Source organism: Equus asinus, chromosome 3 (genome assembly GCF_041296235.1).
Source record: "Equus asinus isolate D_3611 breed Donkey chromosome 3, EquAss-T2T_v2, whole genome shotgun sequence".
Lineage (NCBI taxonomy): Eukaryota > Metazoa > Chordata > Mammalia > Perissodactyla > Equidae > Equus > Equus asinus.
In genome coordinates this window covers 130,749,474-130,776,654 of record NC_091792.1, presented here as the reverse complement: position 1 = coordinate 130,776,654, position 27,181 = coordinate 130,749,474, and the positions used below count along the sequence as shown (strand labels likewise).

General features: G+C 41.6%; 3 protein-coding genes across 11 annotated transcripts in view; 1 reads left to right on the top strand and 2 right to left on the bottom strand.

The window, feature by feature from the left end:
- The window catches only part of TLR1 (toll like receptor 1), a 66,635-nt gene extending 65,649 nt beyond the window's left edge, over window positions 1-986 (bottom strand). Inside the window, exon 1 of the mRNA XM_044767694.2 lies at window positions 854-986. The gene's annotated coding sequence lies outside the window, so the exon portion shown is untranslated. The remainder of the gene's footprint in view (window positions 1-853) is intronic.
- TLR6 (toll like receptor 6) overlaps window positions 1-1,308 on the bottom strand; it is a 28,004-nt gene extending 26,696 nt beyond the window's left edge. The window contains exon 1 of one of the 2 annotated variants that reach the window (XM_014827391.3): window positions 854-1,308. In XM_014827391.3, the coding sequence (XP_014682877.3) occupies window positions 854-1,177 (324 nt within the window). In that variant the 5' untranslated portion in view covers window positions 1,178-1,308. The remainder of the gene's footprint in view (window positions 1-853) is intronic. The other variant, XM_044767689.2, reaches the window with a different exon arrangement.
- Window positions 1-27,181, top strand: part of FAM114A1 (family with sequence similarity 114 member A1) — a 166,275-nt gene that overhangs the window by 91,237 nt on the left and 47,857 nt on the right. For 4 of the 8 annotated variants that reach the window (XM_014827398.3, XM_014827395.3, XM_014827396.3 and 1 more), the window contains exons 1-3: window positions 356-487; window positions 9,141-9,496; window positions 20,723-20,810. In XM_014827398.3, coding sequence (XP_014682884.1) covers window positions 9,149-9,496; window positions 20,723-20,810 — 436 coding nt within the window. In that variant the 5' untranslated portion in view covers window positions 356-487; window positions 9,141-9,148. Of the gene's footprint in view, window positions 1-355; window positions 488-9,140; window positions 9,497-20,722; window positions 20,811-27,181 lie in introns of those variants that run through there. The other 4 variants (XM_070506037.1, XM_070506034.1, XM_070506036.1 and 1 more) reach the window with 1 other exon arrangement.

Below are 27,181 nucleotides of genomic sequence, written 5' to 3'. Positions count from 1 at the left end.
TGTAGGTCCTTCTGGTTGTGCTATTTGGGAGGCCACCTCAGCATGGCTTGATGAGCAGCGCCATGTCCACGACCAGGATCCGAACCAACGAAACCCCGGGCCCCAGAAGCAGAGCGCGCTAACTTAACCATTCGGCCATGGGGCTGGTAGCTCGGGGCGCTTTTAAAGGAAGGAAAGAGATCCAGAGAAACCCGCGACCCGCCCAGGGGTGGGGGCCCCTTTGGTTCTCCCTGCCCGGAACAGAGCTAGAAAAGCAGTTTCCCAGGGAAGGTCGCAAGCGCAGCCGGGCCCCTCCCGCCCGGGAAAGGGGGAGCGGGGCGCCTCCGCGGTGCTCGAGGCAGGGGCGGGGCGCGCGGGGGCGGGGCCGCGGCCCGGCCGCCCCCTTGTCCCCCTCCGGCCCGCCCTCCGGCCGCGTCCCCGCCGGCCCTGCCGACGTGGCGGGGCGGGACCCGCCGGGCGCTGCTGCGCGCACTCGGCCGCCTGAGCGGTAAGAGCCCCGGGTATCCTCTCCACATCCCCTTCCCCGGGCCAGGGGTGAATGCGGGGCCAGCTGCAGCGGGGTGGTGGGGAGACCCTGCCGTCGCTCCTTGTCCTGATCCCCGAATCCCGCCCGCTGCGTTAGGGAGAAGCTGTCTACAGGGACTTGGCACTGGGCGCGGGACCCGGGAGGACCGGCTTGGGGGTGAAGGTCCGGGGAGGCGCGCGCGGCGCGGCCGAGGGCCCTGCGTGGGTGCGGGCGTGTGAGTGTGTGTGTGTGAGTGTGTGTCGCTCCGGGTCCACGCTCATGCACACACCCACACGCCCGCACTCCGGGTCTGCCCCCTCGGCCGGCGTGAACCCCTTTGGAGCCTACCTTGTCCTTCCGAAATATCCACTCCCGGCACCAAGCAAGTCTGAAAAAGTTTTCCCAATGTCTCTGGTCCAAGTCAGAGAGGCAGGATGCAGGGTCCCCGCAGCCGGGTGCACAGGCCTCCATCCCGGGTTCGCCAAAACTGAGCTCAGGCCTTGACCTCCCACCCAAGCTCGCCGGTCCCTCCCTCTGCAGATCCACGCCCTGCCCTCTCTTCCACCCCAGCCAACGCCCTAAGCTGGCACCACCTCGATTTACAGCCCAAGGTTGAGACCCACTCCCCCTAACCCTCGCCTCTCCTCCCCGCCCCGCCCCCCATCTTCTCATCTTCTCCCCTGGAATCTGGTGAGTATTTCCAGCCCTCTCACATCAAGCTGCTGAAGTTGGTTGCCCTTTCCTAGAGAGGGAAGTCATCTCTGTGTGGGCTGTAAGGACAATATCTATGCCCTACTGATCCCGTCAGTTCCCATCCTAAACATCTTGAGGGCTACAAGCAGGTGGCTTTTCAAATCTGTGTCTCCTGAACTTCAGAAACCCTCAGCTAGCCTGAGGTAACAGAATGAGCCAGGCTTTCTCCCGAGAGGCGGCTTTCTGCTCTCTTTTTCTCCTTGTGGCCCCCTTTCCTACCTCACCCATATTCATTCCACACTCTCTCCTTCCTTTCCTCCATCAAAACCTGGGCTCAGGAAGGAATCTGATGAACTCCTTACATTCTAAGCTTTAAGCAAAGGAATGAAACTTTGAGGGCGGAATTTGAGGCACAGGGGAGCCAGGGCAGAGGAATTTGAGAGTGGGCGGGGGCCTTCCTGAATCTCAGGGATTCAGTCCATGTAAGTAGCCATATATTTGTAAGATGAGGCTTCTATCAAACATTCTTTGTCTTTAATCGATATCAAACAATGTATTTCAGTTCAGTACATATTTAAGGGTCAGAAACCAAGCTAGGTGCTTGTTGGTCACAGTCCTGGAGGAGAGAATGACGTAGAAACAAACATTCCTTAATAAATGCCATAGGAGTCCATGCAAAGTATCGCAAAAAACCTGGGAGAGGGAGCAATTAATTCTTTGGAAGGAGTGGGGCAAATTAAGGAAAATTTCAGAGTAAAAGGTGACCTTAGATTTTGAGAAACAAATAGGAGTTTGCCAGGCAGTTGGAAGCAGGGTAGCGTGGGCAAGGATGTAGGAAGTTTATAAGCCCTGAGGGCGATGGTGGAAAGTCTGGTGAGGCAGGAGCGTGGGGTGTGTGGAGAATTACAAGAGGTGGATAGAGAGATTGGAGCTGGATTATGATGGGCCACAGATGCCCTGCAACGGTATTTAAACCTAATGGTTTTTAAACAGGGGAGCACATAGGTCCCATCCATGTTTCAGAAGAATATCTGGCAGACATGTAGAGTGGAGGAAAAGATACTGGGGCCTGGGCACGTCTACCGGTCAGGGTCCATAGGAGCTCTTGCAATCTGATTAAGAACCTCTCATCCAGAGATTCTGTTCCTGTGCCTTCACTGACCAGCACACTTTTAAATTGGGGGCAGTGATTTCACACAGGTTATTGTGTTACCAAATTCTTATTTTGCCAAATGAGGCCATTTTAAAAAAGAAATCCATCCGCTGCACCACTATTTCGTAAATTAAAAGACATTTTAATACCAAGAAAAGTGTGAAGGCTAACCTTGCAAGATGAAGGCAGACCTTTATATTTAATAAATTTAGATTGATGAAAAACTCGCTTTCTTGTCCTCATTCTTCTCTGTCATCATGGACTGGTCCAGTCCTGCAGTGGGGGTTTTGGGAACAAAGTATCCAGATCATTTTGTCCAGCCTTACTCCACAGGGAGGAAATGAGGAAGCCTAGCAGGAAGGAGTGAGAGAGAGGTGGGACCAGAGCAAGGCTCTTTCCACTTCAGAATTTATCTTTCCCTTCCCTCGATATTCCTGCCTGCAGCCTCTTTGCCTGGTCACACAGACATCCATCCTGAATATCTAGAATTCATCCCTGATGCTGGGCATATACACATTCTCTTATCCCACCATGCCATGCATATCAAAGCCACGTTCAAGGTTCTCTCTTGCCCGAGGTCAGCCTAGTTCAGGTACATCTTTCCCTTATTTATTATGTGCTGGTTTGCATCATCGTTTAATCATTTGGTGTAAGCTGAAATGGTTTCTTGAACCTTCACTTCAGGAATAAAATGAAAACAGATTATTCATTTTCTGAAGGATAGTAACCATGTCTTCCGTTTTAAACTTATTTTTGGAGCTATGATGTTGCTGCTCCAATACCTAGCATAGTTCTGAGAGCATTTTAGGTGATGAATGAATTTACTCAAGAGAACCTAAGTTATTCCCAGCCCACAAAGGCCTCTTTATGTGCCACTCTTCCTCTCCTTGGAGTTCACTGAAGAAGCCTCCTTGTTTCTGTGGGTTGAGTCTCCCCGGCATCAAAGCCATAGGACATGGCCACAGTGATCAACATTCCACACCATAAATCAGGAGAGGTTTATAAGTCTGCCTGCCTGTGGGGCACCCAGGCAGAGATGGGGACCGTCCTGGGAAGCACAGCACACCACAGCTGTAGTCCTGGTGGGCTCCACCAGTCACTGCTCAGAAACAGCTGTGCGTTTAGAACACACCATTTCTAATGGCTTCAGACAAGAGGGCAGAGTTTTGAAAATGATTACATCGCTCCTGCCATAATAACATCTAGAGTAAATCAAGGTCTACCAGAACAACCAGAAGAGACTTTTTTTTTTTTGCTTTTGCTTTTGGTTTAGGGAAAATGTAGACTTGTAACAGGTAGAAATAAATATAGATTAGAGAGATACACGACCAGAAGTTAAAGTAGGGCTGAATGTTATGGTGACCAATTTTATTATTTAAACCAATGTGAAAATGTAGTCTTTCTGAAATTTATAGGTTATCCATAAATATTTCTCAGCTATCAGTTCAGGACCTCACAGCTCATTTTTTGGGTATTTCTGAAGGAAAGGCTTCATGTTGCTGGTTGAATGCAGAGCAGCCGGAGAGAACAGATGTTTTGTTTCAGCAATTTTTCTGCAGTTGAGGTGAACTGACCTAAGGCAGTTTGGCCGTGAGAGATGGTTGAGGGCTGCAGGTTTCCTCCCATGCAACCTCTCTACCAAGAGTAATATTATTATGCATCCAAGTTCTCGGATAGAGTTCTGCCGCACAGCACGCGTATATTAGCAACTGGCCTCCGTTATACAGCCTCTTGCAAGCTTGATGAGGTCCTAGCTCTCTGTTTTTTTAGGTCTCTGGTGAGGACTGCTCTAGAGGCAGGACTCAGCTAAGCTTCTAATCAGACTTTGGTGCTCTCCCACTTCAACTAGAAGAACTAGGAAAACTGCTGCCGAGGGCAATAAGCTGCTGGACCTAATAGAATCTTTTGTCCTGGAAATAGAAGGGCAGAAAGCACCTGTATGTTATTTCTCGCCAGTCGACTTATCTTAAGCACTATTTCTATTTCATCAGTGAAAAATGATGTCTAATATCCCTTATGCTAATTAGCACACCCTGGAGTACCAATCAGAAAGGGTGATAGTTGAACCCTCTCAAGAGGTAAACACTGAATCCCAGATTTTGAAATGCTAACTAAAGATCTCTGAAGAGTATTTTCCTGAATGGGGCATCTCAAATGTTAACCAACCACCACAAGGGTATAAATTACAACTAACCCACACATATGTCACATGGTATGTGCTGAAGTATTTTAGCATTATGAACAGCAATACAACACATTTCGGGCAAAGTATACACGTCACAGTGTCCATAATGCTTTTTATTTTCCCATGAATGTTCATGATAGCCAGGTTTATTCATGTTCCTGCTTATAGAAAAGTGAAATAGTTTGGAGCTTCTTAATAATCCAGATTGATAATAAGGATTTTCAAACGATCTTACAAAGAAATTAAAATATCAGACAGTGACTGTGAGCAGCTATTGGTGAACAAAAAAATGGGAATAAAAATGATGTCCAAGCATCATTTATTCATGGGCCCATTCTCTTTAGGGTCATGCCCCTAGGACCCAGGCAAGGATAGGATAAATTAGGACAGAGAACTCTTTAGGCCATGGCAGTTGAGCATGGTCCTAGGCCACAGGTCAGCAAACGTTTTCTGTAAAAGGCCACATAGTAAATATTTTAGGCTTTGCAACTTTGCAAGCCATATGGTCTCTGTCACAACTACTCAACTCTGCCGTTGTAGTGCTAGAGAAGCCATAGACAGAACATAAATAAGTATGTCTGTGTTCCAATAAAATTTTATTTACCAAAACAGATGGAGGACAAGATTTAGCCAGCAGGCTGTAGTTTGCCAATGCCCGTCCTAGACCAGTCCTGATTCAAGGTTTTCACAAAGATTTTATAGGCTTCCAAATGACAGTAGCTTTTCGAGTACCCTCCATTAATTCCACCCCCTTCCCACGAACCACAGTAACTACCCCTTTTCTGTACAGTGACCTTGTATCATTCTTTACTACTTTGACTGAGCTTGACCATACCCATTGACAGACCATCTCCAACTTTGAATATCCTAAACTTCTGGCTAAAGGGAAGTGTGCATTCTTTTGCCTTTCCCACCTGTAGACTTGTTTGCAGGAGTGCTGTCACTCAATTCAAGGGTTTTTGTTTAAAAAGAGACCTTCTAACTCAGTTAACTGGGAGGTGAAGGAACAAAAGGAAAATAATATGGGTCATTTGGAACCTCTTACCGTGAGATAGCTCCTGAGCAGTAAATGAGGTAAAGGCATTTTCTGCTTGTTTTCATTTCAAATTACATTTTAACTTTAAATCTCTACACTAATATTAATATAATTCAACATACATATTTGTTGAGTTTCCCATTATGATCAAGAAACCATGTTAAGCGCTGTATAAAATATGAGAACAACAAAAGGAAGATCCTTGTCTTCACAGAATTTACAGTATAAAAGGAAATACTCAAGCAACTCTAATCAAAGAGGATTGTGGTGCCAGCCTGGTGGTGTGGTGGTGAAGTTTGCCTGCCCTGCTTCAGCAGCCCCAGGTTCATGGGTTTAGATCCCAGGCGTGGACCTACACATCACTTATCAAGCCATGCTGTGGTGGTGTCCCACATACAAAATAGAGGAAGATTGGCACAGATGTTAGCTCAGTCACAATCTTCCTCAAGCAAAAAGAGGAAGATTGGCAATGATGTTAGCTCAGGGCCAAACTTCCTCACCAAAAAAAAAAAAAAAAAAAAAAAGAGGATTGTAACTGTCCAAGGTGAGATAGACACAAAGCACTCTGGAAGTTCAGAGGACAAAAAATTATGTCTAGTAGGGAGGAATAGAAAAATGACAACGGTGGTTATTTTAACTGAGCCTTAAATGTGTAAAAAACAAGATGTTGAACCAACAGCCATCTGAGAGTCTTTTGAATGTCAGGCATTGTCCACATACTTGCATTGTCTCATTTAAGGATTTGGAAGGTCATAGAGGGAGTTAAGCCTAGTGAGATCAGAGCACAGAGTGGCATCCTTGGATGCCAGCTGAAGCATGTGGCCTCATCTCAGTAATAAGTGGGAAGCTCCCAAGGATGTCTGACCAGGAGAGAGATGTACTTAGAGCTGTGAGATGAAGGATGGGGAAGGATGGGGTAGGGAAAAGGAGAACAACAGTGGAGGGGTGAACCCAATATTGAAATCAACATGAACCATAACGAGGACCTGATCTAGGATGGTGGCAGGAAGAATAACAGTAAAAGAAAAGACAGATTCTGAATAAGGAGCCTCTAGGATTTGGGCACTGGTTGAATCGAAGAAAAGAGGCAGGTGGCATTGCAGGCAGAGCTCTATCGTGGTTCAGTTTCAAAGTCAGATATGGGTTCAAATCTGCTGCTGACTAAAAGTGTGACCTCTAAGCCTCAGTTGCCTCATCTGTAAAATGGAGCTCCTAATATCTAAGTCACCTGGAGATGATACATTTAAAGAGCCTGGATTTAATAGGCACTCAATAAATGACAGCTATTGATATTATATATTCTTGAGAGAGTGAAGGTTTAGTTAATGACAGCTCTGAGGTTTTAAGCCTGGGTTATTGAGGAAATCTAAGTGTTGTTAAAAAGAAACACAAAAGTCAAGAGGAACATCTAGTATTAACAGTAAGACAACAGGTTTCCTTTTGGACAAGAAAAGATGTCCAGCTGGCCACTAGAACTACTTATCTGGAAGTAGAATTTTTTTTTAATAGTGTTATTGAGATATAAATTACATACCACAAAATTCACATACTACAAAAGTTACTCTTTTAAAATGTGCAGTTCAGAGGTTTTTAGTATATTCACAGCATTGTACAGCCATTAGTGCTTTCTAATTTTAGAACATTTTCATCACCCACGAAAGAAATCCATACCCATTGGCAGTCACTACTCCCTCCCCCTCTCTTTGGCCCCTGGAAACTACAAGTGAAAGGAAAATAGCCAGACAACCTTGGGGAATGGTTGTTTGAGGAGACAAGAGGGTTGGCATGTGCATATGAGTTCCAAGCCTGTATCCCCATGTGGCCAGTATGTTAAAGGGCTTCTCACATACTGTGGTTTTAGCGGCAACCTGAGATTTGACCAGTTGGTAAACACTGAGGTCAACAAAAATACCCACAGATCTGACTGAGACTTGGCTTCTTGTGTAGTGAGAATATGGTGTCTTCATTCTAGTCTAAGAAAGTTATCATCTCAAAATAGCCTTCTAGAGCTGTACTATCCAGTAAGGTAGCCAGTAGCCGCGCATGCCTATATAAAATTTAAATTTAAATTATTTAAAGTTAAATAAAATTAAAATTTTAGTTCTTCAGTTGTACTAGCCATATTTCCTGTGTTCAGTAGCCACATGTAGCTATTAGCTACCACATTGGACTTGCAGAAATTGAACATTTTCATTATCACAGAAAGTTCTGTTGAAAGATGCTGTTCTCCCTGATGTCAATAACTTGCAAGCTTGGTAAAGAGTTTTCTGCTTTGTAGGTTATTTCATAATGGCTACATTCCTCATTTAGCTAAATACCTCACTTCTTTCCATCTCATTCTTGTGTTTCCCTATCTAAACTATCATCCAAACAGAGCCCAGGTCTTCACCGCTGGTACCCGACAAAGCACACTTATGTCTATGTAGGTCTCTTTCTCAATGTGAATCTCTGACAACATTCCAAAGCTAAATGTCAGCTTTAGTTGTTGTTGTTGTTGTTTGGTGAGGAAGATTTGCTCTGAGCTAACATCTGTTGCCAATCTTCCTCTTTTTTTTCTTTTTTTGCTTGAGGAAGATTAGCCTAGAGCTAACATCTGTGCCAATCTTCCTCTATTTTGTATATGGATCACCACCACAGCATGCCTTGGTGAATGGTGTAGGTCCCCAACTGGGATCCAAACCTGTGAACCTGGCCACTGAAGCAGAGCATGCCAGAACTTAACCACTATGCCACAGGGCCAGCCCCCTTAAATGTCAAGTTTTTAAATAAGCTCTCAGGTATTTTCTATGCTTGTTCTCATTATTGGTACAAATATAATTAATAAAGTCATTTAAATGAATAATTCACAGCTACAGAAAGTACCCTTAGTTCTCATATGTGTATCCCTGCATACCAATAAGAGACCCATGAAAGTTTAAAGATGGCGCTGTAGGTTTGTATTAGTTTCCTTTTGCTCCTGTAACAAATTACAGCAAACTTAGTGGCTTAAAACAACAAAAATTTATTCTCTTACAGTGCTGGAGGTCAGATGTCCAAATCAGTTTCATTTTGGCTAAGGTCAAGGTCTTGGTCTGGCTGGTTCCTTCCGGAGTCTCTGAGGGGAGAATAGTTTCCTTGACTTTTTCGGCTTCTAGTGGTCACCCATATTCCTTGGCTTGTGGCCCCCTCCTTCATCTTCAGAGTACATCGCTCTGATATCTGCTTCTGTCATCACATCGCCTTTTCTTCTTTGTAGTCAAATCTCCTTCTGCCTCTCTCTGATAAGGATGCTTGTGACTTCATTTAGGACCTACCTGGATAACCCAAGATAATGTCCTCATCTCAAGATCCTTAATTTAATTGTATCTGCAAAGTCCCTTTTGCCACAAAAGGTAACACTCACAGGTTCCAGGGGTTAGAACATGGCTATCCTTGGGGGCCATGATTCAGCCTACCCCAAGGTTACATAAAGTTTCTTATCGGTAGAAGAAAGTTCACGCCTACCAGATTTAATTTTATTATTCAGGGCTTTGAATTAAAGTTTAATAATTCAAATTAAAGCATCAAGTGTTTGTAATCATGTTAACAGATATTAAAATGTCTGACGATGTCGGTGACACCCTAGCCACTGGAGAGAAAGCAGAAATTACTGAGATGCGTAGCAGTGGTTCTTTACCCAAAGATGCAGAAGTGCACTGTGATTCAGCTACGATTTCAAACGAGCCAACACCAGCCAACCCCAGAGGAGATGAGCATGAAAATGCAGCCATTCAAGGTGCAGAGACTGCTGACATTAGGCACCCTGAGCAGCCCAAAGACATCAGCGCCATGGAGCCCCCCGTCAATGGAGAAGTGACTGAGGACACGCTTACTGAATGCATTGACTCCGTCAGCCTCGAGGCAGAACCTGGATCCGAAATACCCCTGAAAGAACAGAGTAATCCGGTAGGAGTGATTCATTCGATTCAGTTCCACCTAAGTTCTTACTGATACCTACCATAGGCATAGATTTGTGCCATACTCTGTGAGTGGGGTTGGGGGTTCAGAATACACTATGACATCACTCTGTCTTTGAAAATGTGGTGTGTGGTTAGAAAAGGCATATATGAGGATAATTGGTCATTATAATATTTGTATTTTGATTATTGTGTTATTAATAATAACAACAGCCACCAATTATTGGACACATCCTGTGTGCCAGGCACTCTCCTAGCCGCTTTATATGTTATGTAATTCACTCCATACAACAGTTCTTTAGAGGATCTAAGCTGGATATTATTAACCTTAATTTAAGACAAGGCAATTAAACTCAGAGATATAAAGCAATCCCGTAAGACATTAAGCTACTTAGTAGTGAATGGAAGATATTGTAATATTGAACATGAGTCCAAATTATTAATGAGCCCGATTTCACCCTAAACAAGTCAATGTTTCTTTAATATCACTTAAATTTTAGTGCATACTTACAAATCCACTAGGGAGATCTTGAACATTCAGGTCACTATTTTATCATCACACATCCCTTCCAAGGGACCAGACGCAGAACATGTTCATTGCCCTTTCCCTTCAGTGCCTGCACCTGTCTCTCTGGGGGATAAGATAGGCCAGTGTCTCCCAGTTGGTACCATGTGCCATATCAATATGACCGTCAAGCTGGGTTTTCTTGGCATCTTCACCTCCATCCATGTGGCGACTGGTAGGGGTGGGGAGTCACTCAGCGTGAAAGGAGGAGGCAGGCCACTCTCCTGCAATCCCTGCAATCCTACCTTCTAGAATGATGGTATGGGATGGGGAAATTGGGGTCTCTTCCCTCAGCCAGGCCGCAGCCCTGCTCACCCCAAAGTGTGCCGCCACAGCTCACCTCCTTGAAGGGACTCTACTGCATGCAGTAGGGAAGAGAACTCAACAGGCAGCCAGGGCCCTGGGCTTTTATCTTCTAATCTATTGTTAACTCTGTTAGTTTGGGCGAGGCACCTAATTTCTCTGTGCCTCAGTTTTTTCCTCTATAAAATGAGGAATTCGCATATGAAGACCGCCAGCTATGCTTCTGACTAATGTTTTGTGATTCTTTTATTTCAAATCAGGCTTCTCATGCTTCGGTTTCCTCAAGGGGACGCTTGAATTGTTCTAAGATGAGATGGGTTTCTTTGGGGAGGAGGATGTTTCCTATCATTGGTAGATGTTTAAACAAAAGCAAACAATCATTTTGCAGGGATGTCGTGGAGGGGATTTGAAGACCAGCTGGGAGTTTGGATCAGATAGATGAACATACGTGCAAAATTTTGTTTATGAGTTCCAAGAGTTTCTAGAGCCTTTGAAGCCATCCATGAACCCCCTAAGGGATTAAGAACTCCTAGACCAGGGGTTCTCAACCCTAGCTGAACATTCCAACCATTGGGAGAGCTTTAAAAATTACTGATGCCAGGGTCTGTATTAGTCTGGCTTCTCCAGAGAACCATAGGAGATATTATATTGTAGGGAGCATTGGTTCCCAATTTTTATTATAAGTGCTACTGTTAATATCTTTGTACATTAAGAAAAATCTATCTTAGCCACACCATTCTGACCTCCGATAACTTAGAGAAACTACACAAGTTCTACTAGCTCAAAATATATACGCTCCTGATGGATAGATTATACTTTCCAATTTCAGACTTCTAATAATTATAACAAGATTGTTAGTAAAGATGGCACAATAAAAAGTCAGTATGCTCCTACACAACTGCCTTTTGAAATTTTTGAGCAAGTTGAATGAATCCTGCTTTTGAAAGCACTTTATAAACCTCCTTAGTGCTACAGGGGTAGAGCCGACTGGCAGACAGATACTCCTGTCCCCTCCCTGCACGACACTGATAGCTTTCAAGGACTTTAGAAAGGTAAGCGTTTCCTCACAATGAAGCATCACAAAAGTATCCAGATGGAAGTGCAAATATTGGCCACAGAGCTAGGACCGTGGCTCTGGATGTATGTGTGTGGCATTGCATCAGGAGCTCAGATAGAACCAAGGTGTGGGAGGAATACCCAAGAGTGTGTTTGTTTTAAGAAGGCGGAAAGCTGATACAGCTGGAAGGGCCTTGACGGGAGAGGAGCTCTCTTCAAACCCTTCTAAGCAGGTGCAAATTCAGTCTCTTTTTAAGGTTTACCAGAAAAGGGGATTATACCATCTCTCTTGGTAACCTATCCTTTTATTCATATTAGAAGAAGTTAATTTTGTGCCTTGTCTTCAAGCATTGTTCATTTGATCTGTTTTAATTGCCCTCTGTTGGACACATATAAGAAGTCCTTTTGCATTGATGAAAACAACTATTTTTCCGTCGATCCAGAAGAGAATAATTTCAAAGAAAAATCTTGAATCAGAAGATCATTTACATGTTGGCTGTTTGGATCTTGAACACGGGTACACCGAGGAATGAGAGGTCCTACAGGAAAACAGCCAAGCTCAAAAGCCTATTTGACCCCAGGTGTATCTGAGCCTAAGGGAATCTCATCACCTCTTTTAAAAAGTTTCTATGGGAATATGTCTGCTTTAAAAAAAAAACTTGACAGAATAAGCTTTGAGGAAGTCTAAACCAATGTCTTCTAGGACACATTAGATTTTGTGATAATGTGGTTAAATGTATATATATATTTTTATAAGTGTTTGGCATCTGCATAGTTCCTTTGGGTCTGGGCCCCCTTAAAATCCACATTATTAGCTTCAGCTTTGCCTCAGTCAGCATGGAGGCCATAGCTTGGCAGATAGGGTGGTGTGACTAGGCAGGATCCTAGGCCCAGTGGTTCTGCCAGCTGCTTAGCTGGCACCTCTGCTTTAAGGGATCACACCTTTCACAGTTTATGCACTCAAAGAAGCCATCTCTGTCTTTGGGGCTCCTTCTCTTTCTCATCCATTCTGATGTACAGACTCAGAAGCCGTTGAGTTGAGGCTTCCTGCAGGAATCCACTCTACAACATCCGTGAGGCATGGTATCCAGCCTCACTTGAACCCTGGAGGTTGGACTAGATTCTCTAAGGCTCTACCAGCCCCATGACACCATGCATTATGCCCAGGAATCTGAGTGATGCAACTGTCTTCGGGATGCCTACAGTCTAGTTGGGGAAGACAGTGTTGTCTAAAAGCAATTATAGCATGTCCTACAGTACTAGACAGGAGAGGCACCAGTAAGCCTTAGAGGGAGCACTTAATCAATCTTAAGGAGTCAGGGAAGTCTTCAGCTTCAATTCAGAGATGTTTGTCTTGGGTGCCAGTCAGTAGTGACATTTATTTCCAGAGATCTTGTGGGACCTTATAATACACTAGTCCATAAGCCCCTAAAAGGTCCAATCTAGATCAAATTTTTCTAAATTCTTAACACCAAGAAATGTTACCAAGAGTAAGAAAATGTCGTGCCTACTGGCCAACACCAATGCATAATGCCAATTATGAAGAAGGTAAAGAATTCCAACATTACCACTAAAAGTACTCTCAAAGAAAAACATAGACTACTACTTGATAGTCTCTTCCTAGAAAAGGAAAAGCAGAATCTTTAAGAGCCATAAAATTGCTGTCAAGGGAAACAAAGACGAGAGAACATAGGCCAAGACACATTGATTGCAAATTTTTGCCTCTTAAATGAGTGAGTAGTGTTTGTTCCAGTTCTGTTTGAGTATTGCCCTTTTTAAGCCTGCTCTACATCATAGCGCACAATCTTTGGCTTGGGCAACCAAGTGGATGCTGGTGCCATTTGGCCATGTTAGCAATTACATTCCTAAATCCATTCCATTGGCAGTATTTCCAATTTAGGTAGTGCTTCCTAAATCTGGTGGTATATTGGAATCACCTGGGGTGCTTGTTAAAAATTCCGATTCCTGGGCTCTACCTTAAGAGATTCTTATTCAAAAGATCGCAGTGGAAACCAAGACTCTATTTTTAATGTTTCCCCAGTGATACTCTTGCAGCCAGTCATCTGTGGACCAGTGCTTGGGAACCACTAATACTAGGACACAGAAAGAGCTAGCTGGGGGATTGGGTGAGATTGAGAAGATGGTGAGTTCAGTATTGAACATGCCATGGACATCCAAGTAAACATATCTTGTGGACAGGTGGTTATAATGGTCTGGAGCCCAGGAGAGAAAGAGAGATTTAGAGGCCATCAGTACTTGGACGTTTTTAAGTAATGGGAGTAAGTAAGATTGCCCAGGTGTTATATATAAATAAAGAAGAACAGAGGCCAAGGACTTGACCCTGGAAGTTCTCCTGTCTCTAAGCCAGTTTGGTTATGCACAGCTGTTAGATTCTTTTTGACGGGTTGCGGTAGCAAGCAGAGAAGTTGAGATATTGAGAGGTACCTCTTCTCTCCACAATCTCACCATCACATTCTATAGATGAAATCAAATCTCAAATCACATTGTACCACACTCATATTTTTATTTAGTTAATTAATGTATTTATTTATTTATTTTTATTGAGATAACGTTGGTTTATAACATTTTACAAATTTCAGGTGTACATCATTATATTTTGATTTCTATATAGACTACATCATGTTCACCACCAAAAGTCTACTTGCCATCCATCACCATGCAAATGTCCCCCTTTACTCCTTTCGCCCTCCCCTACTTCTCTTCCCCATTGGTAACCACCAATCTATTCTCTGTATCTATGTGTTTGTTTGTTGTTGTTATTGTTGTTTTTATCTTCCACATATAAGTGAAATCATACAGCATTTGGCTTTCTCCGTCTGACCTATTTTACTTAGTTTAATACCCTCAAGGTCCATTCATGTTGTTGCAAATGGCAAGATTTCATCTTTTTTATGGCTGAGTAGTAGTCCATTGTGTGTGTGTACTAATGCCACATCTTTTTTATCCATTCATCCATTGAGGAGTACTTAGGTGTTTCCAAGTCTTGGCTATTGTGAATAATGCTGCAATGAACATAGGGGTGCATATATCTTTCTGAATTAGTGTCTTTGTGTTCTTTGGATAAGTACCCAGAAGTGGAATAGCTAGATCATATGGTAGTTCTATTTTTAATTTTTTGAGGCACCTCCACACTGTTTTTCTTAGTGGCTGTACCAATTTATGTTCTCGTCAGCAGTGGCTGAGGGTTCCCTTTTCTCCACATCCTCTCCAACCCTTGTTATTTCTTGGTTTTTTTAGTAATAGCCATTTTGATGGGCATGAGGTGATATCTCATTGTGGTTTTGCTTTGCATTTCCCTAGTAATCAGTGATGTCAAACATCTTTTTATGTGCCTGTTGGCCATCTGAATATCTTCTCTGGAAAAATGTATGTTCGTATCCTGTGCCCATTTTTAAACTGAGTTGTTTGTATTTTTGTTGAATTGTATGAGTTCTTTATATCTTTATAAGCCCTTATCAGATGTATGATTTGAAAATGTTTTCTCCCAGTTGGTAAGTTGTCCTTTTATTTTGCTGATTGTTTCTTTTGCTATGCAGAAACTTTTATTTTATTTTATTTTTTGAGGAAGATTAGCCTTGAGCTAACATCTGCTGCCAATTCTCCTCTTTTTTGTTGAGGAAAACTGGCCCTGAGCTACCATCCGTGCTTACCTTCCTCTACTTTATATGTGGGACGCCTACCACAGCATGGCTTGCCAAGCAGTACCGTATCCACACCAGGATCCAAACTGGTGAACTCCAGGCCACCAAAGCGCAACGTGCAAACTTAACTGCTGCGCCACCAGGCTGGCCCCAGCTATGCAGAAGCTTTTCAGTTGGATGTAGTCCCTGACATTTTTAAATTAAACCTTAATTAATAAGAAAGTTAAAAACAGTTCATAAGAACTGTTTCTCTTGTAGGCTTGAGAATGTCCTATCATTCTGTCCTTTCAGGTGCTTTGACCACCACTTTGAGTGAAAAGTTCACTCAAGGCAAATGTCTAGAATTCTAGAGGCAGGGTTTTCCTCCCTGATAACTGGTGTCAAGAAACTAGAATTCCCCAGAGTTCAGAACCAGATAAAAGATCATTTAGCACAGAGCAAAGTCCTTTCCCGTACCCTATTCATGTAAAGGTAGGAAGAGGCTATAAAATGTATTTACCCATCTACAAATCTTGAATACCTTTAATGTCACCATCTAGTACCCCTTTCAGATATTCAGAATGCTAATTAACAATCCACCATGTTTACCAGTTAAAACTCGTTTCTGCAATTCAATGTGCTAATTACATAGCATCAGATGTTAATACAGTTTCAGATAATAGAAGTGCTTATTAAAGGTGCCTCTGGAGTATGAGTTTCCTGATTAGGATGCCAGCTAGCCTCCTTGGACTGTACATATTCCTTTGGAATGCTGGCAGTACTTGGATTGTGGTTAATCTAAGGAGCCCCCATAGTGTCACAATAAGCATGTAGAAACTTTCTAAAATCATAATACTACAGGATGGAGAAAAAAGTGAGAATCAGAAGATAGGGTATGGAAGCCAGGGGAATAGACTATTTTAAGAATATAAAAGTGGTTACACTTTAGATGCTACTGAGAGGTCAAGAAATAAAATGAGTTCATGGCTTTGGCAACAAGGAAGCCATTGTGACCTTGGTGAGAATGGTTTCATGAAGTAGTGGCCATAGGAGAGTTACTGTGGTGGTTGGAGGACTGACTGGGGGTGGTTACAGAAGGTAGGCACCTTTTTTAAGAAGTGAAGAAGAAAGATGTGGAGCAGAAACCAGATAAGTTTGGAAGAAACATTTCATCATTGTGATTTTCATTTGTTGGTTTAAGATGGAGGAATCGTGTGCATGATAAATGTGGGAAGTAAAGAAAGGTTGAAAAACCAGAAGAGAAGGGAAATCCAACCTACGCAGGCCCAGAGAAGTTCAGATGGAGGTGATAATTGTAACTAAGAAGAAGACACAACTTCCGTAATGATAGAAGGGAAGGAAGTAATTGTGAGTCAGGGTGCACTGAAGTTAGATTTGTGTTTAGATGGGGTTTTGATATAGGCCATTGTGTGTTTTGTGCATAAAAAGGACTACTCAGACTTAATTTGATTTAAACAATTAGTGTTCAATTTATTAAAGTTACAAATTCAAAAATTCAGTTCTTCTTAGGCTTTACATTCGTCTCACAAATCTTACTCTATATAGAAGTCTAGCAAAATTCAACAGTCACTTTCAAGGAACTATTGATTAATGCTTGGTCCTTTCTACCAACTTAAACCCATTCAAATATTTTTAAACGGCATTTGTAAATTTAATCTTTTCTGTTTCCTTTTAAAGTCCCTCATTTATCTAGTTAAACAAAACCTTGCTGAGTAGTTAAGAATTGTTATAAATCTATTAAATTAAATTTATTGAGTGGACCTAAAGACTTCTTAGGTGTTATAGTACTGTGCATAAAATGAGGAAGATTTCAACTTAAAATCAGAAGTTGAATAATTCAATTATTCGTTTTAAATTGGCTTTCAAGGGCTGGCCCGGTGGCACAGCAGTTAAGTTCGCACTTTCTGCTTCAGCAGCCCAGGTTCGCCAGTTCGGACCCTGGGTGCAGACATGGCACCGCTTGGCAAGCCATGCTGTGTCAGGCGTCCCACATATAAAGTAGTGGAAGAGGGGCACAGATGTTAGCTCAGGACTAGTCTTCCTCAGCAAAAAGAGGAGGACTGGCAGAAGTTAGCTCAGGGCTAATCTTCTTCAAAAAGTAAACAAATAAAAATAAATTGGTTTTCCAAAATTGTCACTCTAATCAAATTCCTTAAACATTAGAGTACAGAAAAGACCAAATATGCATGAAAATGTTAATAACATGACTTTGATGCTTTAAATCTTTCTATATTTAATTTTAAATCTTCCCAGAGTAGAATATGCATACTCACCAAGGAAGAAAATTACCTGGAAATAACTGAGACCATTTTCAATCAAATATTTTGACAGAACTGCAGGCACTCAGAGCAATTTACATCCTCCCAAATGTCATACTGCGCCCCTTTTTAGAGCAGCCATGTTGTGAGTTACAAAACTTAAAAAGGGTTTGGTCTCCTAGCTCCCATCCCTGGATGGAAGTTCTGCACAGTGCCTGATTCTTGATCTATGAATTAGGACTACCAGGTTGATCTTTGATCTTTAAGACAAGTACCTGTATTTCCATCTAGAAGTTAAAGACTTTTGATCAATGGAATTCTAAGATTTGTACATCTTTTTCTATCTAATGGTACCTTTGAATTTGACAGCCAAAAATAAATAAATGTGTCTTCAATTTAATGATAAAGACCTTTAAATGGGATACCAGATATGTAACTGTCTCTTCTATTTAAAGAACTTTGAACTTGATGGAATCTTGCATTCTTTCATATTCTTAGGACCACACAACAGTTACAGATGTTTAAATGATCTCCAGTTGAGTTTTGGATATCCCTTTTGATCAAGCCAAGTCTGATTTGCTGTTACAATATGAGGCCATTCTTCTGAGAGTTTATGGGGAGGGGACAGGAAGTTAAGAGAATTCTCATCTGGTGGCTTCTGTTTTCTCTGTGAATTAGGATGCAAAGCTATCTGTTAAAGGTGGTGGGGGTTACATGGGGTGAGGGTGAGAAAAAAGTTTTAAAATAACCATATTTGATAATGGGAAATCTGAGTAGATCCATGCTGCCTACTTCATAGTCTCATAGTGTGTGACACTAAAGTCATTTAAAGTGGAGACAATACTCAAGATGAGATATATTTATAATTCATGTTGAACATTTAGTTTATATGGTTTTTATATTAAATGTGCACATTTAGTCATTTGAGTATTTGCCATTAATAACAGGTATTCTTTGTAGCTGATCACGCGGTCACAGCTCAATGTCAAAGGAGCTTTATTAATAAAGCAGTTGAAATAGTCACTTACACTGCAGAAAGTTCTAGACTCATTTAACATTTATTTTCATTTGCTAGTCAATTACCAGCTGTCAGAGCATATTAAGTATTGTAAATTTGAGTCAGAAGCTGTCACCCCTAAGTGTATTAACTCTCCCTAATCATATAGGAAGTGATTTGTCCCGTGAAAGAATGATATTAATCACCAACTTACATCTGTCTTCATGATGGTATAAAATTGCCACTGGCTTCCATTGCCAAAGTGAAGTAAATCAATGTAGACACCAAAAATGAAAGCAGACAGTCATGAATCATGAGTATTTCCATTCATGTTAACAAGCTTCTCATTGTTTCCAGACAGAAAAAAGTGTCAGCCTACTTTCAAAGCTTTTTCTTTGTAGTGTGAAAAATGTAGTTTATTATTATTATTATTACTAGTTAACATTGATGGGGTATTTAGTATGTGCCAGGCACTATGCTCAAAGCATTGTATGAATTATTTCTTTTAATTTTCACAATGACCCTGTGAGGTTGTTGGTCCTTATACTTATGGTTCCTACACTACCGTACCTCGCATTTTGTAATGAGTAAATGGTGGCTTAAAAGATTTGAGAAACTTGCTGCCCAAAATGGCAGAGCCTGGAGTCAAACTCAAGCAATTTATTCCATAACCATTTCTCTTGACCAGTAGTCTACACTGATGGATGGTGTTTGATATTTACTAGGTGAATCAGTTAGAAATGCATTTGGGTGCAAGTAACTAAAATCCAATATATAGTAGCTTACAACATAGCGATTTATTTTTATCTCACTTAACAGAAAGAATGGAGATAGGCAGCTACTCACATTGGTTTAGTAGCTCAGCAGTGCCAGGACCAGTGACTCTGTGATTCCCAAGTCTTTCCTTCATGGCAGCAAAAATGGTTGCTTTAGTTTCAAGCATCATGTCCACATTCAGGCCAGGAAGAAGGGAGGGGAGAAGAGTTGGTGCCAGCCATAACTGTATAATTTATCATGAAAGCAAAAATTTCCCTGTTTATATCTCATTGGTCAAAACTATTTCACATGGCCACCCTTATCTGCAAAGGTGGAAGACAGTGGGGAGAAACAAGTTGGGGATGACTGATGGACCAGCCTTGGGTCAAAAGTTATAAAATCTGCAAATGTCTCTAGGAATTTTTCACTTTCTAACTTCCTTTTTTTTTTTTTTTTTGGAGTGGAAGAGCTATAAGTCTCCAGTTCCTCATGTATTAACTCCTAATGTATTCTCTCCTCATTTTCTAGAATGTATTCCTAGATTTTAAAGGAAAGCTGTGGTTCCACTAACTGAGTTAGGGCTCGTTGGTTGCAAGTAACATAAACTATTGCACTCCTAAGAAAATGGAGGAATTTCAGTCATTTATTCAACAAATAAACGTATTAAGCACTCATTGTATGCCATGTACTCATCTAGGCTCTGAGGATACGCCCGTGAACAAAACATTTTTTAAAAAGAGACAGACAGACTGACTGACTATTCAGGAATCTCATGGAACCCAAAGATAGGAATGCAGCAGGGCCTTGAAGAGGGACAGAAACCAAGGACTGAGAAGCTATCAGGGATCTAAAAGGCTTCTCAGAGCATATCTCCTTCATTCTGTTCACTCTGCACTGTGAATAGAATAGGGTCACCCTGCATTGCCTGAGTTTTCATCTTCTGTGCAAACAACCAGCTCAGGCTGAATCAGAATCTCTCAGTCCCCATCCAAATACCTCCACAAGAGTCTGAATCCTCAGAGCCCAGGGATGGTGAGAGATATAGTTACAGGGGTCATTATGAGTGGAGTAGACGCCTTTGAAGGTGTCTACCTCAAAAGGCTATCCGTTGCTGCTGCCCACCTCCAGGCTTCTTGATGCTTTTCTGGACACTTGCCTATCATCTGTGCCAAAGCTCCCTCCTACCACTGCAGAGATTGGAAAGTTAACTCTTCTTTGAAGAGAACATTTGTTGAGCTATGTAAAAGTTGCCTGAGTTTTGGATTTTTTCAAATCACTTTGTGCCCCAGTGTATTAATAAATCTTTTCCCCCTGCAGCCCTTGTCTCTGTATTCCAGATAATGGGAGCTTTGGATCTTGGTTAACCTCAATCTCCCTTCTTTTCACTTCAAGCCAAGCCCTCAGAAGCCAACACCACTACTAATTTGGTTCCAAAGTACACCTTAAAATGTGGGTTGGTATCTTCTTTTATGGCCCTTGTAAACTATAAGCCAGTGAGACTTGGTGGTTGGTGATTTTTTTTTAAAAAAAGCTTTCTGTTTATTTCAAACTAATGAGTGTTTTTCCATTCAGGAACAAACTGAATTGCTGACCTTGCGACTAATCTGTTTTTCCACAGGCCGTGGATTCCCCTCCACATGGAGGAGGATGGGCCGGCTGGGGCTCCTGGGGCAAATCTCTGCTCTCATCAGCATCTGCCACAGTAGGTAAGCATTATATGTTGCATTTGAATGGATAAGGTCCACAAGCCTAATAGGGTATGACATTTTGATCATACTATGTACTGATAGAGTTTAACATTAGCCCATGACATAATATGAGCAGTTCATTTTTAGTGTTTACTGTTTTAAGTGTTTCGTGTGTATTAATACATTTACTCCTCAAAATAACCTTATTAAGAAGTACTCTTATTTTTTCCATTTTAGAGATAGGGAACCTGAATCACAGAGAGGCTAAGACTTGTCCAAAGTCAGGAGTAGTTGGGTTGATATTTGAACCAAGTAGAATGGCTCTTAACCACTATCTTATATCAACTCTTAAGATATAATATTTGAGCTTTTATAATATGTTCTTAAAGCTTTGTGCTCATTATCCCACTTGAATGTTTTAAAATGCACAACTAACCTACTCTCTAAAAGGATTTGAGGTATCTCAGTAAAAAGCACTTCAACAGCAGGGCATTGAAATTCAGATTAAAAAATATATATGGAGGTTGGAAGGATATATATTACATGTATCCCAAGGCTAATAGATTTATTGTAATTGAGCATTGACCTTAACTCTGAGCTTCTTGGTGACCAGTAGATTATCTATTTCTCATTGAATGATAAACCAAAACTTAGTTTATCTAGATAAATTTATTTTCCTGGTATTAAATTTTTGAAGAAATTTTTGGTATTTGCTCTTATACAAAGAGAAAATATCACGGACAATGTCTTCGTTAGTGCAGGTTTGTCAAAGTATTCTTCGTGTGACCATTTCTTATATCCAGTCTTCGTGAAAACTGAAGGTATAACATCAACATGTCTAAGATAATCTAGCAAAGGTATTTCATCTTGAAGGGGCCGAGTGAGGAGCAGGACAAGGGAAGCCGCAGGTAATCTAGCTTTCAGATCGTCTAACTCAGGCATTCTCAAGGTGTAGTCCATAGCCATAAGGATCTTGTGATGGGCCATGAATTGGTCCAATTCACTGTTACTTCTTAAACCAGGAGACATAGGAAGGCCTGAAGGTCTTGTGCCATGAACCAATGGATTATGATCACCAACAGTTGAAAGACCAGATGTCTAATTTGATAGGATTTAGATTGCCTGGAAGGATGAATAGATTGCATTCCCCTAATTCCATGTCTATGAAATATGGCGAGAGCTCTGGCAGGAAGTAGATAGTGGTGGTCGAATAAATGTTGACCTCCCTGGTGAGAGCCTGGAGGGCAGATTTTTCTATTGCTAATTGAAGGGGCCAGGTGTGCCATGCATACTGCATATGCAGATAGCAGGATTCACCAAATTAAAGTAGAGGAGCCTGCTTTGTTTGAGAGTGAGGACAAGCACCTGCAGGCAGCCCGCTTTCTGGGAAAAATGTTTGAGCTTTTGGTGGCTCTCCAAAAGATCTTGCCACTGGCAGCACCTGGGAGTGACATGCTTTCTGAGCCAAAAACTGGACGTGTAGAGCCTAAATGTTTTTGAAATTAGGATAAATCATGGAAAAGTAAATAATATAGTCACAAAACTATACAGCTCTCCTCATGGTTTATGTCATAAAACAGTAAAGTGTTCTGGGAGCTTCCAGTTATCCTGGTGTCCAAAACTGCCCTGACTTATAATGAATTCAGTGCTTCAGAATTCAGTGCTTCTATTATAGACAAAGGACTATTTTCTCATTAAAACTTTAAATATAAGTTCCCTCCACAGTAGATACAGAAGTCAACTGCCCGGTGGGTAGCAGTTGTGGGTGTTTTTTGTGCACACTTACAGGCGCACTTGCCTGTAACTGCTGTGCCCCTGGTTGGTCTGACTGTTTGCTACTGATTCTCGTCAGTCAGCAGCTGCACCTCTTCATTTGACTTTGGGCTTCACTGGACCCTTACAAGGTTTTCCATCTACCAACTGCCCATTGAATTTACTATGTAGCATCTTCTTAGGTGTCCTGTTGTAATCTGACCTTTGCACACCTACAGCCTAGTGCAGCCTTGGTCCAATGGACTGTGCTCCAAGGCCTCTGGGTTCCATTACCTGGTTCAAGTGTAAGCAGTAGATGATGCTGGCTTTACCCCTTAGAAAGCAGGGTGAAATTTCTGTGGCAGGTCCCACCCCATACTGGTAGGCACTCATCTTTTAGCTTGATCTGAAATCAGTGTCTTAATCTGTAGCCTATGCTTGTTTTTGGTGTTGCTCTTGAAGTTTCCCACTGTCTATGGCACCACAAAGATGATAAATGTTGTATCTTGTTAATGTCACAACCACTTAAAAGCTCTGGTGGTTCTCACCTGGCTCTGTGCAGTAATTGACCCAGAAGAGCCTAGAGAGATAACTGCCCATGGACCAGTGTGATCATTGTGCCAGTCACTATTGCCACTTTCCCTCTTAAGGTTCCTGGAGATAGGACTTCCGTGAGAGCGTATGACATCTGCACATTGCCCCATAAAGTATTAGAATGAAGTTTAGCATACCCTCTTGTATTAGGTTGCATTGCTGTGTAACAAATTACCGCAAATTTAGAGGCTTAAAACAAAATAGACTAATTATCTCACAGTTTCTGTGGGACAGGAGCACAGGTATGGGATAGCTGTGTTCTCTGCTTAGTGGCTTACCAGGCCAAAATCAAGGTGTCAACTAGCCCCATTGTCATCTGACATTCAGGGTCATCTTTCAAGGTTATTCAAGTTGTTGGCAGGATTCAATTCTTTACAGCTGTAGGGCTGACACCCCTGTTTTCTTGCTGGTTATTGGCCAGGGGTCAATCTCAGCTCCTAGAGGCTGCCCTCAGGTCCTTCTTCAAAGCCAACAGGATAATCTCTCCCAAGCTTCAAATCTCTCCCTTTAGGAAGAACTTAGTCCCTTTTAAAGCCTCACCTGATTCGTTCAGGCCCATCCAGGATGATATCCCTTTTGATTAATTCAAATTCAACTGATCAGAGAACTTAACTCCATCTGAAAAGTCCCTTCAGCTTTACCATATAACGTAACCTAATCATGGGAATGAAATCTCATCTATTCACAATCCTGCCCACACTCACAGGGGAGGGGATTACACATGGTGTGTACACCAGGGGGCGAGATCCTGGGTGCAATCTCTCAATACTGCCTGCCACACTTCCCTTTTCTATTTGAAATCCTCATCAGTTTAACCACCAATTCCAGAAATTTTGCATTTTTTATGGCTCTGGCTACATACTGGAATTTTGAAAAGCGTTTGAATGTTGGCATTTTTCTCTTGTTTGCACACCCACAATGGCCAAAGGGCACAAAAGGGAGATGGAAGAGATTTTGAAATGTTCATGCTCATTTTAAGAATCCCTTTGGACAAATTGGATCTATATTTTGAAAAGTAGACACTAACTGTTCATCACCACTGGTCATCACAACCCCAGTGAATTTAATAGCCATATAACTGAATGTCATCCCTAAGTTGCTTCTAAGGCATATTTTGGAGATTTCTGGTCAAGACATGCTGTGACTTTACATAGTAATAGTAGCTAAAATAATAGCAATGTATGTTAAATATACATAAAACTAGATAAGTATCTTTGTGATAGAAAACTAAAACTTATAGCATAAGGGGAGGCTGAAGCCATGGGATGGGTTCCAAGGCTGGAAACAGGCGGTGGTGGTAGTTGGGAGCTTGACTCCCAAAAGATAATAGGGATCACAAGTGTCCTGCAAATGGAGAGGTGCCATAACCGGGCTCACAGCCTGAAACGAAGGGTCGAATAGTGTTCAACCATCTGTGAACAGAGGCTTTAAAAAGTTTTGGGTGCCATCCTGGATGGTGGTCTACATTGAGCTACTACCTTGGGATTGGGAGAGGCAAGCTAGGCACACCTTCCGTTCTGTACAGGCATAATAGCCACCCAGGGCTTTAAGAGCATTAACAGTTTATTATCACAGGGCAAGGGAATTAGTGGAAAACAGAGCACTCACAGCAGTAGACGAGCTTTTGAAGGTTTATGACTTGCCTGTGGAAAGTAGAGAAAGAGAATCACCACGTATTCCATTGCAGTTGATGCCCATTCAGAAACCTCATGCTGCCTCCAGGGTAATTCCAATTGCAGACAGGAGTGCAAAATACATAGTCTGTAACAAAACACAGAGCTGTCAACTTAGCACTGGAAATAGAAGTACTTCTTACAGTTGTTGAAAAACTGCAGTCCCAGTAGTTAGAACTGTTTAGAGTTGACAGGAGGATAATTAGAGAATGGAAACATTTGGAAGGTGGTTCTCTCTTGAAAGAGCCCTGTACCAGGAGTCATAAGACCTGAGACCTAGTCCTGACTGCTACTAATTTGTGATCACAAAGGACTGTCACCAACCAGCTACACCATGCACTTAACCTTTCTGAGACTCAGCTTCCTTATTTGGAAAAGTATGGTGGGGGAACTTGAAAAATTCTAAGATTCCTTCCAACTTCCGGAATATGATGCTTCCATAGTCTGTGGCTATATATAGAAGGAGAAAAATATTTGTAAACACATGCTAAGTGGAAAAATACAGAAAATTGATTGACTTTTTGATACTCTGTATTTTAATATTTTGTCTTTTGCCTCACTACTTTGACCCCAGGTTTAAGGGAAACTGAGAAAAAGCAACCTTTCCAAGACATATAAAATCAAACATTTCTCAGCCAACAATTATTTTTGGAAAGGCCATAACTCCTGCATTAGTTTCATCCACAGCTATACTATCCTCACATTCTAAGAAGACTTGATCACCTGTCACACATGCCTTTGGACAAGTTCATAAAATGCAATAAAAATGATTATTATTTAAGATCCAGGCAGAAACCAGAGTGGGAAAGGACAATGTAAAAAAAAAGAAAGTTATTTTGATGATACTTTCAAAATGATGTTATGAGAACCAGATGTGATTTCCCACCAGCCCTGACTTATTCCTAGAATATATTGCTAAGTGATAAACTGATAACTGAAATGAACGTCGATGGTGCCAAAACATATACAAATATACCAAGGTAAAAATTCTATAGTAAAATAGAGCAGTTTATTGCTAGATACTACAAAAGGCTTAAGTGTTTATTTAAAATTCTAGTTTTGACAGTTTTATGAGTCTAAACACTTCACACGAGAATACCTGAGGAGGGGGAGGCTCATCAGATCTGTGTATTCACCTTTTCAAAGTCATCCTTGTTACCTTTCCCCATCCTCTGCCAAGTTACACACTTTCTTCCTTCTGCACATTTTAATGAAACCCTTCTGCTGGCACTGTCAGAAATAATGACAGTGTTTATTAGAGGGAATGGCAAACTTGTCAAAATGATACTACAATGAGAACGCTTAACTGGGTGAATCACTGTCAATATCACATGGATTCATTCATTCACTCATTGCTGATGTGAAAACTCTCAAGGATCATCGATACAAAAGATAGTAGGATTAATGCTTGGAGTTTGTTCACAATCCTTTACGATCTATGAATAAGGCCCAGGGGTTAGTGAATTTCTGTTTTGCAGCTAGGCAAACACTATCAGTTCAGAAACACTGGTCAACTTTGAACCTAAAGAGAAGTGAGTATCTGATGACAGAATGGACGTCAACCCTCCTCATGGAGAGGGAAGACTTCTCCAAAAGGAACGCTGATTGCTTCCTCTTTTTGCTGCACTCAAGTTTGCTTTAGTTGAGCATGGCAACATCATCCATGTGTTTTTCTAAACAACTGCTCCTCACAACTTTTTATAATATCTTGAATTCATTGATAAAAGAGTCTGAAATGCAGTCAGTATTTTAAAATTGTTCTATTCCTCGAAAATTCACCCAAAGAAGAGTGTAAAATTGGTGCAACTTTCAGAAGAGTAATTAGCACCATCTATAAAATTTCAAATTCACGTACCTTCCAGCCCAGCAGTTCCACTGTTGATCCTTTGCAAAGAGTTCATTAATATATATGTACAAAGATGTCCATATAGAATTCACTCAGCAAACACTTGCTGTGTCACGTGCTATTCAAGGCTCTTGAGATAAAGCAGTGAGCTTATGAGACAAAGACTTGCCCTAGTAGAGGTTACGTGCTGGTGGAAGGAGACAGACAGTAGCCAATACGCATAATGAATAGGAAAATTACGTAGAGGCTAGAAAGTGGTAAGGCTATGAATAACATAAAGTGAGGTTAGGAGTACAGGTTAAGGTTTTAATAAGGGTGGTGAGGGGTAGACCTTGGTGAGGTGACATTTGAGCAAAGACCTAAGGAGGTGAGGGAATTCACTAGGCATATATGAAAAACTTGAAGCAACTAAAGTATCCATCCACAGAGAACGTTAAAATGCGATATAGCCATTCAGTAGAGTAATACTATTCAACCATTAAGAAGAATGAGGTAATCAGTGTTCTAGATCAGATGCTTAGGAG